Source organism: Chenopodium album, chromosome 8 (genome assembly GCF_948465745.1).
Source record: "Chenopodium album chromosome 8, dcCheAlbu1.1, whole genome shotgun sequence".
Lineage (NCBI taxonomy): Eukaryota > Viridiplantae > Streptophyta > Magnoliopsida > Caryophyllales > Amaranthaceae > Chenopodium > Chenopodium album.
This window is the reverse complement of record NC_137841.1, coordinates 55066335-55083995: the sequence shown is the minus strand read 5'-3', so window position 1 is coordinate 55083995 and position 17661 is coordinate 55066335. Positions and strand designations below refer to the sequence as shown.

At 32.2% G+C, this 17661-nt stretch overlaps 1 protein-coding gene across 4 annotated transcripts; it reads left to right on the top strand.

Moving 5' to 3' along the window:
* The first annotated feature begins 420 nt into the window (after positions 1-420).
* LOC145641875 (uncharacterized) lies at positions 421-17333 on the top strand. 4 transcript variants are annotated; one of them, XM_081692889.1, is made up of 15 exons: positions 421-743; positions 851-933; positions 5152-5233; positions 6269-6375; positions 8499-8625; positions 8943-9037; positions 9190-9313; positions 9851-9931; positions 10662-10760; positions 11784-11942; positions 12022-12085; positions 12193-12263; positions 12759-12803; positions 16158-16334; positions 16415-17333. In XM_081692889.1, exons 2-15 carry the CDS (start codon positions 896-898, stop codon positions 16853-16855), a joined length of 1710 nt encoding a protein of 569 aa, XP_081549015.1. In that variant the 5' UTR covers positions 421-743; positions 851-895; the 3' UTR covers positions 16856-17333. The 4 variants fall into 4 exon arrangements, with proteins under 4 accessions (XP_081549015.1, XP_081549016.1, XP_081549017.1 ...); XM_081692890.1 differs by having other exon boundaries at positions 422-743; positions 6272-6375; XM_081692891.1 differs by having other exon boundaries at positions 422-743; positions 12022-12073.
* The last annotated feature ends 328 nt before the right edge of the window (positions 17334-17661 follow it).

Below are 17661 nucleotides of genomic sequence, written 5' to 3'. Positions count from 1 at the left end.
ATCGAAGAATTTAAAATATTCTGTTAGGTTTTTGACGGCAGGTGGTAAATTTTTTTTTTTTTTGTGGTAAAATAAAACTTTTAAAATTTTTGGTAGTAAAAAACAATTTTGCGATTTTTTTTATGGTAAAAGTAAAAAAAATCCTAATTATTATTATTGAATATTAATTATTATTATTGTTATTATTAACTATTAATTGAAAACAGAGTAGAACAAAGTAAATTTCTTTTAAGTAGAGCAGATTTGATCTGGAGCAAAGTACACTACAGCTTGGTGAAACAGAGCAAAACAACTCTAAATAACGGAGCCTAATTCACTCTAGACAAAACACGAGCGAGTCGTGACTGGGTTTCCCCAATCCAACTCAACGATAAAAGAACAATTGCACTTTGCACCTGGTCTCGAGTACAACTTACATGACCCTGGTCCCACTTCCCAACACACAGATCTACGACAACAAGAGTTCGGTGTTCATATCCTCATCAGAAAATCCAAAAAAAAAAAAAGAAAAGAAATTCTAACGACTCAACCTTTCCCGGCTTCCGAAGTATCAACGACGCGGTCAAAGGAGAGAGAAAATCATCACATCGTCAAAAAACCTTCTGCCGGCGATTCTATGGCGGCGGCAATCGGCGATCCTTCTTCTTCGTTGGATCTCTGATTTCTGCAATTTCACTCAATTCAATTGATTCTCAACCTAATTTCCCCAAATTCAACTGCAAGAATCTTATTCAATTTTTTAGGTTTGATTTATTTTATTGATTAATTTGTAGGGTAATTATTTATTAATTTTCTTGTTATTTTATTGCGATCATGTCGATTAATTAGTGTTGGAAATTTGATTTTGCAGGTGAATTGAAGTTGTGAAAGATTTTGTTTCCATAGTTGATGAACTATGGAACAACTCGTCAACTTTATTATTCGGCCGCCAAGGTGTGTTATGAAGTATTATGTCACTTTCTTTTTCTGTTTTAGTTGTGTATGGTTAGATTTGCTTGTTTAATTTGATATTTGTTCCCATTTTAAGTTTCGATTAATTCACTGAAATAAATTATTCAGAAGACTTTACTGATTAGGTAGAAACAATCGAATAAACCTTGATAATTTCGTCTAATTAGAATGCAATATAGGCAGGGAAGGTGAATTTTAGGTAAGAATTAATGATATCTACCTTGATATTGTTGTAAATCATTGGCTTACCTTATTGAGATTTTTTTTTTCATTTTTTTAATTGCAATAATAATTGTACAAATTCTTAAATGCACCTGGTTCACACTAAATCATTGTGGACCGCTAACATCAGGAAAACTATGGTTGTTTTATTAGTAAAAAAAGGGTCACTATAATAGAAAAAAGGTCTCTATGTTGAAATAAAAGTCATTTTAGTAATATATAGAGTATAAGAGGTTAATTTTTTTAATAAAATATTTTATATACCGGTTAATATGAATAATAAAAGTCACTATGTTAAAATTAGGATCATAACGTTGTACTTTAAATTCACAATAATATTAAACGTTATACTAGTTTTAATAAAGGTTACTATGCTAAAAATAGAGTTAGTATGTAAAAATTAAGGGTCACTATGTTCAATATAATGTCAGTTGTGTGTATATAAACCTTGGGTCCACAATAACATTATTGTGGACCAGCAAGTCTTTCTGTAATAATTGAATTGCTCTTATTCTAACTTTCTAAGTGTGGTTGAATATTGGATTACTAGCCTGAAGTATTCAAATAGTTTCTATGTGGGGCTGTGGGTTTATATTTTTGTTTGCGGTTTGAAGTTTAAACTATCTACCTCGTGAATATTATGAGAATGAAGAAAGGGGGATTGTAATGAATAGTGAATATACGTGCTGAAAGCTTGTTAGGATCCTTTGTATAAGTCAAGAAATCCACATGATCGGGAAAAGCACGAAAAATGTTTAAAATTCTGATTTGGTCTTTTTTACATTAAATAATCCAATGTAGAAATTGGCGAATGGATCCGATATAGTTGATAACTAGCATAGTGCCCGTGCACGGTTTATAAATCAAACTATTAAACCCGTAGGGAAAATAAAAATAAAAACAAAGGTAATTCATTTACTATTAAAGGACTTGGTTACTAATGGTCAATAAAAAAAAATTAAAGGAACGTTATTTGAATAGTATTTTATGTTATTTGAATTTCTTTTAATTTTTTATAATGTTATTTTATTAATTGAAAAATAATTGAATAATGCTCCACATAGCTATATAAGAAGTGAACTAATTTATTTATATCTCCCGTTGAGAAAAAACTAAAATTTTCTTATCATATCATCCGCATCAGTAGCTACAATCAATCTAATATATACATGTTTTATTTACCCGTCGCACTCATTAAATCAATAGACACATTAATAACCTTATATTTGACCTACCAGAACATATATTTTCCTAAGTTAAGCATTGTGTAAAAAACTGTGTATTATATAATAGTCATATATATAACCAACAACTGATTAAATATAGTATACAACACAAATACTTCGTATATAGGTATGGATACTGATAATTTTATATAAATAAAATATACGGAGTATATATTACTAAGATTTATCCATACCTTAATTATAAAATGGTTAACAAAACTCTTATAATAGTGCATGGACATTTATATATCTAAAAATGTTCTTTTTACATATATTTTCCCCCATTTGATTTTAAAAGCCTTAAAATTGTCTCTTGAATTCGCTAAATTGATTTAAAAGGTTATGTTTATTTCAATATTTAAAGCCATTTACTATTTTCATTTCCTTTTGTTTTAATTTTTCTATTTAGAATTTATTAGACTATTAGGTTTCAAGATCGAAGTCAATATCTTTTTACCGTACAATCACTAAATCAAAGTCGCTCAACTTAAGTTTTGGACATTGCATAGCTACACAACATCCAACACATTTAATGATTACATGCAAATAATTTTAATAAAACTACACATTTGATATAAGTTATTAAACAATTTAACTATATATACATTTTGATAGGTTTATATCTTTCATATTAACAAAAATTTACAAATGTTATTATTATATTTTGAAAAAAAAATTTAGACTTTGGAGTTTTGTATAAGATAGATAAAGGATAAGTTAATTCCCGTCATATATGCATTGAGTTTTGGGTGTTCTATCCGGTTCACCCTTTGGGCTAATCCAAATTTGAGGATCTGTTCTAGGCTATTAGGTTCCACTCCCCTTCCGATTGTTGTTGCAGGGGAGCGAACACAGGTCTTCCCTCTCAAGTGTAGTCTTAATCACCACTATACCAACAACCAAACACTTTGTATGAAGGACACGTGTTATAAAATATTATATTATATACATATAATTTTTATATTATAAAAAATATTATATTATATACACATACTATTATAATTAAAAGTATTATTATGTATAAAACAACATAAATTATTGCACATGGTTGTTGTATATCTTGTATAGTACATGAGCAATGCACGATTTTTAAATCAAAATTTTAGTTTTTCTAAAAAAAATTCATAAGTAATAGCATTGTTAATACGAATATTACAATTTAAAACACGAGTAATAGTTATAGTACATTTTATATCTATCCCTTTTCCGTCAAATGTCTAATTCAATTTAACTTTTATTCTTCTTGTTTTGATTGGTTATTGGTTCAGTTTTTATTTTTTTATTTATTTTTTAATTTTTAATTATGCAATAAAAACAAAAGGTCATTGTAAAAGACATTGTATAGAAAATGAAAGGGCGATTAAAATTAAATTTATGTTCAAGACTATGTATTTTCCAAGACAACATTTCGGCTCAACATTCAGTATTTATCAAGGAGCACAACAAACGATAAAAGTAACTTTTACACTATTTTGTATCTTTATCAAAAACTTTTGTATTCATCCGATTACTTGAATTGAATTTAGGATAATTTGTAGACTATTTTGGGTAACTTTTATCAATAAAACATAAATAACTTTCATTCATTACAGGGTCGTAGCTTTTATAATAGGTGCACAATATTTTATTGTACATCTGATTTTTTTTTAAATGTTTGTATTAATTTCATAATTGACGTCAAACTAAATTCTTATCGATTTTATTTAATTTTCATAAAAAAAATATGAGCCTTTCAAAATACGAAATATGTGTTTCCTTAATTATGCTACTTTAATCATATTGCTTCAAATTAGTTATTATTCTTTAACTTGACTATAAATAAAGATTGGAAAGATTTTATGGATTATTTGTAGTATTGGAAAGTATATATTTATTATAAAAAAATTAAATCAATATTTATGTTAGGAAATCATGAAAATCTTATGCATGTATACAAACTTACTTTTATTGTTTGAAGTTTAACAAAAATAACTATGCTTGAATATGTAAACAGTAATTATATAGATATATTTAATACTTAAGATAAGCCAATGAGAGAGTGACATTTGTCATCCTCACATTGAGGCGCTTGTCTTTTAGTATAATATATAGATAGATGTGCTTTTGTGCATTGCTACTTTCTATTGCTATTGCATCTTAATCAATGGAGCATTTGCGAGTATTATTGAAAACTATGAATTATCTAAGGGGATGGTGGTTTTTGTTCTGGACCCATTTATTACACATGTATGATATCTAGTGAGGGTGCATTCGTTTACTCTATTTTTTAAACATATTTGCTGAAAAATGCACAAGCTAAAATATAAGAGATTATGGGACGAGAATCAGGCGTTGTCTAATCCTTGATTTGAATTCAAACAAACTTTTTCTACATCGTAATATCAATAGTAAATTTAAGACTTGCAAAATCTAAAGCAACATTATTTTTTATAAATCTCAAGTAATTAGATTTCGATGGGTGAGTGGAGAAAGGTAGAGTGAGGATAGGGAAAGAGAATGCAGCTGCTGCCGTGTTATTAGAGGTGCTGAAGTATATAATTTTTAGCTTTACTGGTTGTACAAAGACACATAGTGTGAAACTTGATCAAGTGTATAGTAAATTTCCACTAAACATTTGTTATGGAACTTAACCACAAAACGAAGTAGATCTGTGTGACTGTGCTAGAAAGTTCGTGCTCTATGAATATTTATATGTGCTTGGTAGCATGAACAATAATTTGTGCAACATATAACATGTTTAACTTTGATGCAGAGCTGAATATAGCCCTGAGCACGACCTTTTAGATCAAGAGTTCATGCTAAAAGGAAAATGGTACCAGAGGAAGGATGTTGAGGTAATCTTTTGGTGTATGTCATTGTCATATGATACCGATATTGTACTATTTGTTTGGATGAACTGGCGACATTATCTGTTAAAGAACTAGATATATCGAGCCATTCAAAGCTGCAAATCAGACAAGTTGAAAATCCATTAGTCTGTGACATGGACCCAAACAGTAGCCTCCCCCCTCCGCTCTCCTTAAAGAAATAATAATTTACATGGCGCAGCTTCATGATGAGCAGCTTGCCTAGTTAAAGTTGACCCTTGATTGTTGTGGATGAAAAGTATGAGTGGAATTTTGAAGCAAACTTCTAGTTGGGAATCTAAAATGTGGCGTTTCTTGCTATTTTGTGGTGTTATCTTCATGTGAGTAATTTCTGGCCTAGGTATAAGTGCTATGTATTGATTGAAGCACTAACTATGTGCATTATCTTACTTAGGATGCATTGTCTTTTTAGTTCTTAGTGATATATGTTTAGCCTTTTAGTAATTTTAATAATGTTTATTTTTAATTTTATTTATTAAAAGAACTTTACATGCCATAGCTTGATTAACATCTAAAAACCCATCAAATAGCTCCAAAAAAAAAAAAAAAAAAAAAAAAAAAAAAAAACAAGAAGATATCCCTAGATATTGCTACAGTAGGGAATTTTTCTATGGTTTACATAATGATTACTAAAATACCAGCCATGTAGGATCTGATTGGGGAGGTTCCTATTTCTGTAACAAATTTATGATGTTTTAACCGTTCAATTCTAGGAATGATGTGGCATTTTGAATTGAATATTGCAAAGGGGTTGGTGGTTTGTTTTTTCACCAAAAAAATTTATGGTACCTAATTCCATTTTTTGTAGACGGTATTGTGGGTATTATTTTGTAAATCAAAGTGTTTTGGGGCTTGAGTAAACCCTCATAATCTTTTACATAAATGCTCCAAAAATGTATTAGTCTTTGTTGTGCGTTGTAATGACCACTGCATAAGTACATAACCTGAATAGCAGCCACTGATCTGAATTCAACTAGGCTAAACAATGTCTATCTTCAATAGCAGATTAAGAACAGCCGTGGGGATGTTCTTCAATGCAGTCATTACGCCCCCCTTGTGAAACCTGATGGGAAGCTTCTACCATGTGTTATATATTGCCATGGCAACAGGTCAGTTGGAACACATGTTTAGAGTTTATCTACCGTATTTTGTAAAGAAGTAATCTATGTTTTATTTTGAGTGCACTTTGCTGATGTCCAGAATGTGATTTATTGGGAGTTGTATTGATTTGATCTTTACTTTTATCTGAATAAGAAGGTTTATGACTTAGTAGGTATTCCACTTTGTAGGTTGAATAGGTTTTTTTATGTTCATTTTGATACACGACTATGTTTCTTACTGTCTTCCTTTTTTCCACTACAGCGGATGTTTTATGGAGTTGGTATCTATATTTGCAATGCTTGTTATATTTGAAACATACTCCTTTAAAGAGAATAATTTAACGCAATGTATGTTACTTTTAGGAGATGATACATAAGTATCTTTTTTCTCTCCTTCCAGTTCATATTTGGAAATTTGGGATCAAAGAAAATTGTGATTTACAACTTAAAATGATCAACAATAGGATTTGTAAAACTTCCTAACTATCAATACTTAATGTATTATCGAAGAGCAATAATAATAGATCTAACCTCGAGGAGGTTATTTTTTCCTATGCCACATCCTCCTAGTACAAAGCTCATTTACAAAATTACAACAAACCTCAATCCAACAATAAAATAACCTATTCACAGGTTTATGTGCGGGGCCCAACATGACAAATAAAGAAGCCAAAAAAAAAAAAAATGTATGCATGTCGAGCTTGCAAACATCAAATGGATAACTATACGTCAATATGCTCATTTGTAATTTTTTTCGACAACAATTGGGCTTATCTATAAACCTTAAAACTACACAAAAAACCTCATGACAAACACATTAATTTTATTGACCTATGTTCTATATAGCCTTTCACAACACTTATACCCTATTCTAACTCCATTTACTTCTACACAGACATTGAGGATTCTTTCTGGCATTGAAGCGATTTGATTCAAGTCCATTTCCTTGTTATTTTATTTTATTTTGGGAAATTCTACATGTTGGCATTATAGATTTGGATTTTCTATTTGGTGGAAACTTTTTTTGCCATAGTTTCTAGTGATTTGATAAACTCTATGTAGTGCTCAAGTGCTCATAATCCATTAAATGAGTTAACCTATTGATTTATAGTTAATTTTCTTAACCTAAATAAATTAAATTACCAATCTACCCCTTAGCTAAGACCACACCATCACCAAGCCCCACCACCTAAGCCACCATAACCACTACCGCCACCCAAAAACCCCATCCATCACCTTGAAAACCCTCGCGAAACCCCTACCCATCTCGAAAACCTAGACCACCACCCACAAAAACTCAGACCATCTCCTAACCCCCCCCTACCCCCACCATCCCAAAAACCCAGACCACCTCGCAAAACCCGCTTAAGGTTGTCCTGGCACCCAAGCCATAGGTTATAGTTGGTGTTGTGGTCAATTTTACCTTTTTATTATTGGAGGAATAGGCGTAGATGATTTTAACTTTGTAATTTGTTCTTCTTTCAACTTTAGAAATCTAGTTTGGGCGTATGCTTTAATTTGTGCTTAAATAAGACAGTCTATTGCATTGTCAAAAGTAGTTTCTTCCTTTGTAATTTTTTTTATTAATATTATTTTATTTTGATAATTTTTTAATTTTTAATCAAACCATTAATCTCTCTTTGTTTGGTGTAGTTTTTCCCATTTGTTTTGGGGCTTTCCATCAAGATTTTTCTACTTTCATTTTATTTACTTTTTGTCAAAGAAATACTAATATTAAACCCATTTGTCATATTCTTTTAGGGCTAGTTTTCTTATTTGGTTCTATCTCTCTTCTCTAAAAGTAATCACAAGTTCACAAGTACTCACATTATTTAGTTTCTTGCTATGTGGAGCTACATTAAATGGGAAGAACTTTATGGTACGGAGGGACCTATGTCGTTGTACAATATAAAATATATGAAGTAAAAATTTTGAGGCTGGAAATTTTCTTGAATAAAGAGGCACTTGTACTTTATGAAATTCTCCTGGTCTTTACTTTATTATTTAATAAGTGATCTTATAATTGTTATGTTGCCATGTTTTGAAATAATCAGAGGGCATAGCCGCTTAAGTGTTCATGTCATGTTAACTTCATACTGACTTTAGTTCATGTCATGTCAACTGTATACCAGTGGGTGCAGGGCAGATGCCAGTGAAGCTGCTATAATATTATTGCCCTTAAACGTTACAGTTTTCACCTTGGACTTCTCAGGTTCTGGACTCTCTGGAGGGGAGCATGTAACTTTAGGGTGGAACGAGGCAAGTTTTCATATCTGTTTCAATAGGATTGAAAATGTAGATAATTTTGCTATTTTTTAAATAGACTTTACCCCTACTAGGCAACTAGAGTATGTGATGACGATTGATTCATCTGGAGCAACAATAAATGACATTTTTTTATTTCCCAAAGTTTAAAAGATGCATTTTTGTAAAATCAAAAGAAACTGTGTTTTTCTATGTCAAAAAAGTGATTTTGTTTACTGGTTGCTATTTTTACTATATATATATATTTTAAAACTTTGGATTCAAAGGTAATTTATTCTATTATTCAGAAACTTTTCCTCTCTGTATTGCAGAAAGATGACCTGAAAGCTGTCGTAGATTATTTACGATCAGATGGGAACGTATCTATGATTGGCTTGTGGGGCCGTTCAATGGGCGCAGTTACAAGGTTCCTTTGTGTATCTTATTACTTAATTTCCTCAGTATTTTATCTAGTTCCTACCTGACTTTGAAGCCTTTTCTGTTGCTGTTCTGTTTTAAATTAAAAATTGTCAATGTTTTGCTTGTTGCTATATCTAACAGTATGTACTGTTCCTATAGCTTAATGTATGGAGCCGAGGATCCTTCAATTGCTGGAATGGTTCTTGACAGCCCCTTCTCAGACCTGGTTGACTTGATGATGGAGCTTGTGGATACCTATAAAGTCCGACTTCCTAAATTTACTGTGAGTGATATTTGGAATGAGTTGCAAGAAGTTCCTCCTTTATAGTTGTCTTATAACTGTAAATTGGCAATGAAGATGTTCTGCTATGTTAAAAAAAAAAAAAAAAAAAAGAAAGAAAGAAAGAAAGAAAGATTCCAAACATTTGAGGGATTGGATACTTTTTAAAACTCAGTGAACAAGATCCATTATGAAATGTTTGATGTAAGAACTTTCAAATTTGTGCATCACCATGTAGCATATACATTTTTCATAAACAGTTGCTATGAAAGGAACTATTACTCATATGAATGTACTTAACTGATTCTGCCAAGTGTAATGTTAAACTTCTGCTGAAGTATGTGTGCATTGTCTCTTTTTGTGACTATTGACATATGACATCTATGCTGCCACTTTTAGTAAAATACATTATCATAATCAAATGATAAATTTATGTGCGTATGTGATGAACTGATGATATTACCAATACTGCTCTATTACCGTCTCAAATTATTGTAATTTCTTATATTGACATTAACATTTATATTTTTTCTTTAATAGGTAAAATTTGCCATCCAATACATGCGAAGAGCAATCATGAAGAAAGCAAAATTTGACATTATGGACCTGAACACCATTAAGGTTCAATGTGCTTTCATTACATCATAAATTTGTTGCAATTTGACTTTTTTGTTCAACTTTTTTTGCAATCTAACACTTTGTTTGGATTGATGGAAATGGAGGGAAAGGAAGGGAAGGGAAATTGAGGGATAGATTGTCTTTTATTTGGATAACAAATGTGGAAGGAAGGGAATTGGAGGGGAGAGAAATGGAAGGATTAAATTGTAAGAATTTGATCTCTCCAACAATGGAGAGATTTGGAAGGAAAACTCCTATTTCTTCCCTCCCCTCCCTTTCTCTTCCCTCCCCTGCACCTCCCTCCCCTTCTTTTCTTTCCCATTTCTTTATTCAAACACACCCTAAATGTAAATTCTTTCTTTAAATACAAAATCTACTGTGGTGTTAGTCTCTTGCACTGTTTAATAAATAACTCAAAACACTCCATTTGAATGAATAACCTTATTACCGAGAAAAAGGTACTACACTGCCTAACAGAATTGTGTATATGTAATGTTTGGAAACATTCATGTGTCTTGCATGAAGGTAGTTCTTTGCTGCATTATGTTAAACTACTTTCTGTGCTAGTTGCCAAAAAATCATTGTTAGGTATCTGGTCAATGCATTAGAAAGGGAAATTGATTCATGATGTGTTGGAGGGCATTTTCTTTAATTTTTGTTCCTACATTATAATTTAGATGTCCTAGTAGAAGAAGCTCTTTGACTTTGGTGCTGTTATGAATGATTTTGATAGGTTGCAAAGTCTTCCTTTGTTCCTGTGTTGTTTGGCCATGCAATTGACGATGATTTTATACAGCCTCACCATTCTGAACGCATACATGATGTTTACATGGTGAGTTTAATGTTTTTCTCCCTTTTAAGAAAGAAACTATCTAAAACCATTGATGGTTCATAATTGATCTTTTATTACTATGATAAATTCTTATATACTTCATCGTAACTATGTATCTCTTACTCTTTGTATCTATTGGCTCAGTTGAAACATTTATGCATGTGATACAGCTGAAGTTTTCCATGTGACGACAGTTTTGTGCTTTAGATAATTGTGAATAAATTTTTTTTTTACTGTGTATCTGTAAGCCTATATATTTTTATCATCATTTGAAAACTTTTAAGTCTTACAGATGATAAAAAATATAGGCTTACAGATAACAAAAAGTTTTCTACTTAAAAGTTTTCTCAGATAATAAAAAACTTTTAAGTCTTTAACTGTATATTGTTGACTATTTTTTGGTGACACTCTTATTTTTTATTGGCGTAGTATTTACTCTTTGACATCTTTTTGATGCTGCCAGAGATTTGATTTCCCTGTAATGTTGTCATATATGTAGTGTCCTAGTTTCCTAGCTGGCAAGAACTACATGTGAAACAAACAAAATAATCAAGGAAACATCTGTGACAAAAAAAGCTTTGTAATTGGAACAACCAAATACTACAGAATAGAAAACTGTCTCTTGTTACTTGTTAGCAGGATAAAATGGTGACATCTAATTTTATTGTAACTTTAGGATAATTTCTTTAATTTGGTAAGGATAATTAAACTATCCATGTTAGGATATAAGTATTGATCAGCTATTGTTTGCCTGCCTATTTCATCCTAAAATATAGTTGTACATATATTTCTGCGCTTATTAATCCTGTCAAGGGATCATCTACTGTACTACGTATATATTAAGAGTTCACTCTAAAGCTGTATTAGTTATGGTGGCCGGACTTAGGGTTGTTATGAATCTTGCGATAGTCTTAAGATTTGCTGCCATAGGATAAACATGCACTTGTACTATCTATATATTAATTAGAGCTATTTTTGACATCATTCTTCATCAAAGGTTTAATGTTGAAGTAAATCTGACAGGGAGACAAGAATTTTATCAAATTTGAGGGTGATCACAACTCTCCACGGCCTCAGTTTTACTTTGATTCCATAAGTATATTTTTCAATAATGTTTTGCAACCTCCAGAGGATGATGTTCCAGCAAGGTTATTTGATCCAGTGCATGAATACATTGACAAGGTAGATTTAAATTAATACCTGAAAGTATATGGATTTACTTTAGTTTTGATACCAACTTAGATGGCTTAATAATCTTCAGGCTACTTGGAATGCATTGCATGGAATGGGATTCTCTGGTAGCAATTCCTCAGGTGGATCTAGAGGCATGCCTGTAGTAGCTTATATTCTTTATTTAGAATGGGTGCTAAACTTTTGATCTCTTAAATGCTAATTGTTCTGTAATTTATTTCTATATCGTTTGTTTATGTAGAACCTGCCAGGAGTAGCACTGGAGATGCTATTGAGCAGCTCAGATCTAAACGACCCATGAGCCGAATGGAGGTTAGTTTTGATAGATACCTCTCGTATTTAATTAACACCTCATATGGAAATGGAATTCCAGTGGGTGGGTCTTGAAATGCGTTATTATATCTATATTTAAACAGGAATTTGAGTTATTTGACATGCTGCTTGTCCCCATCCTATCACCTCCTCCCACTTAGTATTATAACTTTTTTTCAGTAAAGAACCCATTACAACCCCTCCTCTTCTCATACTTTTACCTTCAATCATCCAAAATTTGATACATCACCACAAATAAGAATATTTGATGAAGTTTTTAATTGTTGACCCATTATTTCACCACATCACTTGTATTTTGATATTCAGCCTGTGCTTGATTCTTTTAATGGAGGAAAAAATATAGCTCAGTGTGAAACATGTGTTTCAAAAGTAATGGAACATCACTAAAGCATTGCTGCAAGCTTTATATTATTTACTAAATTTTGTTTATGCATCATATATGGTTGATTTTATTTCTATTCTGAATGTTCTTAGGTACCCCCAACAATGGCTGGTGAAAATGAACAGTCTGAAGCAAAGGTATGTTGATTTATTTTGGCTGCACCTTAAAGTCGTAGTTGTTTCTTGCATTTGCTGTAGTTTCAATATGGAGCATAACGTAGGACAGCTGTTGAGAATTTTGGGGCAGGGTAGGTGAGTTTTCATTGTGTTATGTGGAAAAGAACTTTGTATACCCCTGACCAAGCTGTACTTTTCTTGATGAAACATTGACCTTCGAATAGGAACATCCACTCAGGTTTGATGAAATATCAAGATAGTTATGATCAATGAATGGACTAAAATTAGTATCTTTAGTGTAAGATAACCATCTTTTGGTGCATTTTGTACTCTTCCATGTACCATTAAACCTCAATGGCCCACCTCATTAAGCTGATTCATTTTCTTAATGTTTCTAAGTATGGTAAGTGAGATACAAATCTCACAAAGCATTTTCCGGTCCTCCAAACTATCCACCAAATTTATAATGGGAAATGATAAACATAGCTCTAAGGGTTATGAATAAGAAGCTATAAAAGGAAATATTGAGGATAAGTAACATTAATTACACCGATCTGCGCGTGATTTTGTCATGAATTCCCAACTTAATTCCATTTTAGGAAGTATATTAAATGCTTATATATAGCCCTAAAGGGCTAAATATATCATTACCCCATTTATAATATATGAAATATTTGGATACTAGGATTTCATCTGAAACTCTGGAATTGGGTAAATCTATTGTTTGGATTCCCAAAGAATTTCAAATTTGAAATTGGTCCAATTCAATGAAATGTTCTTAAAAGGGCCCAAAATCAAAAGGTTTTGAAATGACAAAATAACCTTGTCATTTGTAATTACCAGCCTACCCCCTAACTTACCACTCCCTTGATCTCCTTTTCTTTCCATCCCCTTTAGTTTACGTAAAGAGAAATACAAGGGGATGGGATTACAGATTTATTTGGTACTGAAATTCTAGATCTTAAATTCCAGAATCTGATTTAAAACATTCAAAATAAAGGTATTCAAATATTACCTTTAAAGAAATTTAATTCCATTAACAAACTTCAGAATTGTATTAATAATGCCCAAAACAAGCAAAACAAATACTTCAGTCCAAAAAAAAGCTCTACTTACCTTTGTATCAATTCTTGTTGATGGACTGTCACAAAGAGTTGTCTTCATGTTTGTGACGAAAAAGGAAAAGATCATAACTAGGGTTCTTTTAAGGGAACTAAGGAAAAAATGGCTGATGATTTTAGTTTTATTATTCCTCAGAACGTGAGAACTAAATCGGGCATTTAGAGGAAAGAGTTTGAGGGACTGGAAAATAAGTTGTGAAATTGTATCTAACAAGTAAAAAAATATGAATCAACTTATGAGTTGGACTAATTAGGTTAACCAGATAGGATATTCTTTTCTGCCTATCAACTATTGATATTCGCCTTATCAAGTTATTTGAATGGCTTTACCATCCTATTGAATAAAAAAAATGTTATATGTGCAGTTTTCTAAATGCAAGTTGCAAACAGTAATTGAACAGCTCACCAAAAGTAAATGTGCCTTATATTTGGGGGTATAATCGTCTTTTCAAGTACCAGTGGAGAGGTACATGTGTCTTTTCAAGTACTAGTTGAGGGGTACATGTGTAATTTTCTAAATGCAAGTTGCAAACAGTAATTGGACAGCTCACCAAAAGTACTGAATAAATGACCACGCTTTTTCAATATATTGCCACTAGATAGACAAAAATTCGTTTATATTGCATATAAACTTGTATTTGCCGATATTTGAGTGTGCCCTGTTTCCTCAATATTTGTAAGTTGTTGTAGGCATTAGTTAGGTTTTCAGCCCCCACCCCCTTTTTAAACAGAAATTTAATTTTTCTGGCATTCTTCTAGTATGCTTATAAAATTTACCTTGTTAAACTGGAAGTAATATTTTGTAATAGTAAACCTTATTCCTCTCTCCTCCTTCAAAATATGTGTACCACCATAAAAACAAACTTTCTTCATCCCTACCCACCAAATTAAAACATGTTAATTGATTATGAAATCCATCTATTATTGACTTAAATTTTACCTTACCTTAAAGTTCCACTCCTAATTTGCAACGAACTTAAAATCAGTAATTGTAAGGGAAAATAGTTCACTCAAGTCTCTAACAAACATCAGATTTCTAAAAGTTCATGATAAAATATTTTCAATCCATCTATTACAGACTCCTCGGTCTAATAACCCACTCAAATTGTTGGGGGGGGGGGGGGGGGGGGGGTAGGACCAGGAAGCAGAGTTAGAAGATGAAGCAAGACAGAGATGGTAAGTGGGTTAGGGGGGTGGGGGGTTACTATACATGGTTGTATAGGTGGTAAAGGCAGGTGAATAGGGGTGGGTGGACAAAGGTTTTATTTTTAAGTTTGTATACTGTAGTACTTGCTCTGTATAGTATGTATTGATGTTCCTGGCTTCCTGGTTTCCTTTGGGGGGATTCATATATATGTTCTGTTGAATTTGTTACTTTAGCAAACTCTATTACCCTATTAACCCATATAGAATAATTAATACCCAATATGTCCTCATATCTGCTACTCATGAGGCCACTTTCAGTTTTTTTAAATTTGAAAGAATAGCACAATAAGTTACATTTTCTTAGATTCTAGAATAGACAGTAACACATGGGAATTATATTGGTTTATCCCCAATTTTACCTTGCAACATCACTATGAATTGGAGGGAGTATCAGTTATCAGTTTTTGTTTATTGATTTATAATATAATGTTATTCTAGTTGATATAATATAATTTCTTTGATGGAAAATTGTACTGTTCTTATTGGGCTAATTTTCTGAGAGACCCCCAAAATTTGGGATCATTTTGGTGCAGTTGCAACTTTGCAGCCTGGAATTATTTGTGGGACAGCGAGCGTAATTCAAATTATTGATTGAAAAATTCCTTTGTTTTCCTTGTTGCACTTCTGAATGTTTATCTGCTGCCTTTTTCTTCACGTCGATTATATTTTATTTATTGTTAAGTCTATTGCTATTGAAGAACCGGGAGGAAAAAACTAAAAGAGCCAAGGGAGAGAAAAGATGAAGGGGATGGGACAAAGGGAAAGGGAGGGAAATTAGATATCTAATGGAATTATTCTCTCTCAGGCTTTCATCAGTCACTTATAGTAATACCTTTCCCTACCAGCCAATCCTGTTCAGTGAAAAATCCTTGCTATTATTCACCATCGAATGCAGCTATGCTTCAAGGCTTTTGGGTTCTTTATTTTTTATTTCCTTTTTAAAACTCTGGCCATTACCATAACTATTTTTCTTGCTAAAGTAAATTGTATTTTAGAGCTTTTACTTATTTCCCATTTTTCAAAAATCTTAATTCATGCTTTGCTCCAGGAAGAGACAGCTGGAACTGAGTCATCTTCCTCAAGTTCCGGAATGATTAGCTTTGAATTAGCCAATGGTCAACCCTTTGGTCCTCATGTTCCAATTGCCATTGACGATGATCAATATGTAGAATACTCCCTTGACAACATGGCAGAATTTCCCCGTGATATGGAGGAAGAAGAAAGGGTGAGTCAAGTTACTAATCTAAACATTCTGTTAACGTCTTCATATTGCTGCACTAATTTACCTGTGTACTGCTTGAATAGATGGTCATGGAAGCCATAGTTGAGTCTTTGAAGGACATGGGTACGAGTCAACCACCGGAAAAGCCTCCCCCCTGTGCTGACTCCAATGTTATTGGATCTAACCAAGAAATTCCTAAACCAAATATTCTCACAGATAAAGAATGTTGTGGACCATCCAAGTCAGAGTCAACTTTCCTTTCATTAACAAATAGTGAACCCCGGGCATCTAAGAGCACTGCATCTGAACATCATCTAGACCATTCTTCCAGAATCCAATGTACTGAAAGGTCTGAAACGGAGAAAGCAAATAATACACCTGATCAAGATGCAGAGTCATCTGGCAGGGAATCTGGTGATGGTACAAAAGCCACCTTGACTGTTGAAAAAAATTCTTCAGGAAGTAGTATCATGGATGGGTTTTTCCGTAGATGGGATCGAAATTTCTTCAGAAGCACGCGGTAAACATAACCTAGTTATGATGTGGCTGTATACTCCCAATGATTGTAACAAAGGCAGGCCAAACCAGATAGAAGGCAACATATTAACAAAAGAGAGCACTATTTCTGTTTATTTGGGGTAATTTCTTACTGAGCTATTGGTCATGCTCTGTAGATTTGTTCCTGAAAGATAAAAAGAGAAGGTAATTGGTTAAGTGTGAATATTTGGTTCTTGGTAATGAAGATATCGGCAATTCTTTATTGTGCATAAAGTTTCCGGTTTCATTGTAAATACGTGTTGCATATTTTTCATTTTCGTTGTATATTTACTTGTTCTTTCTTTCTCGATATTGCAAGCTAATTTTAAGGGATGTTTGATGGTATTTTTCCCTTAAAAGTTCTCCAACTACAGAAAATCTATTGTAGAGACCGACACTGACTTATTCACCGTTCACCAAAGATTCAACAAATTGGTCTCATAATTCAGATAACATTCTATTCTATATGATCGTGTGATTCATAAACTTGCACGAACTCTTGTTAGCTTTAAATTCTAAATTTTGGTTAATGATAGAGCCCTGAATAATTTGAATGGCTTTGTATAGAATTAGAAATCAGTTTTATTAATGGTACTTCTCATTTAATGAATCATTCACATGTATTTTAAATTCGAAAATATGAACTATAGAAAATTTGTACTCCTGACCTCAAGGTTGCACTACATGTCTACATGTACCATATATCCCTCAGTTTTTAATATATTTGCATCACTTTGGATTATTTTTTTTCTCTTATTAAATGAATAAACGGTTTTAGGCAGTATATCATTAG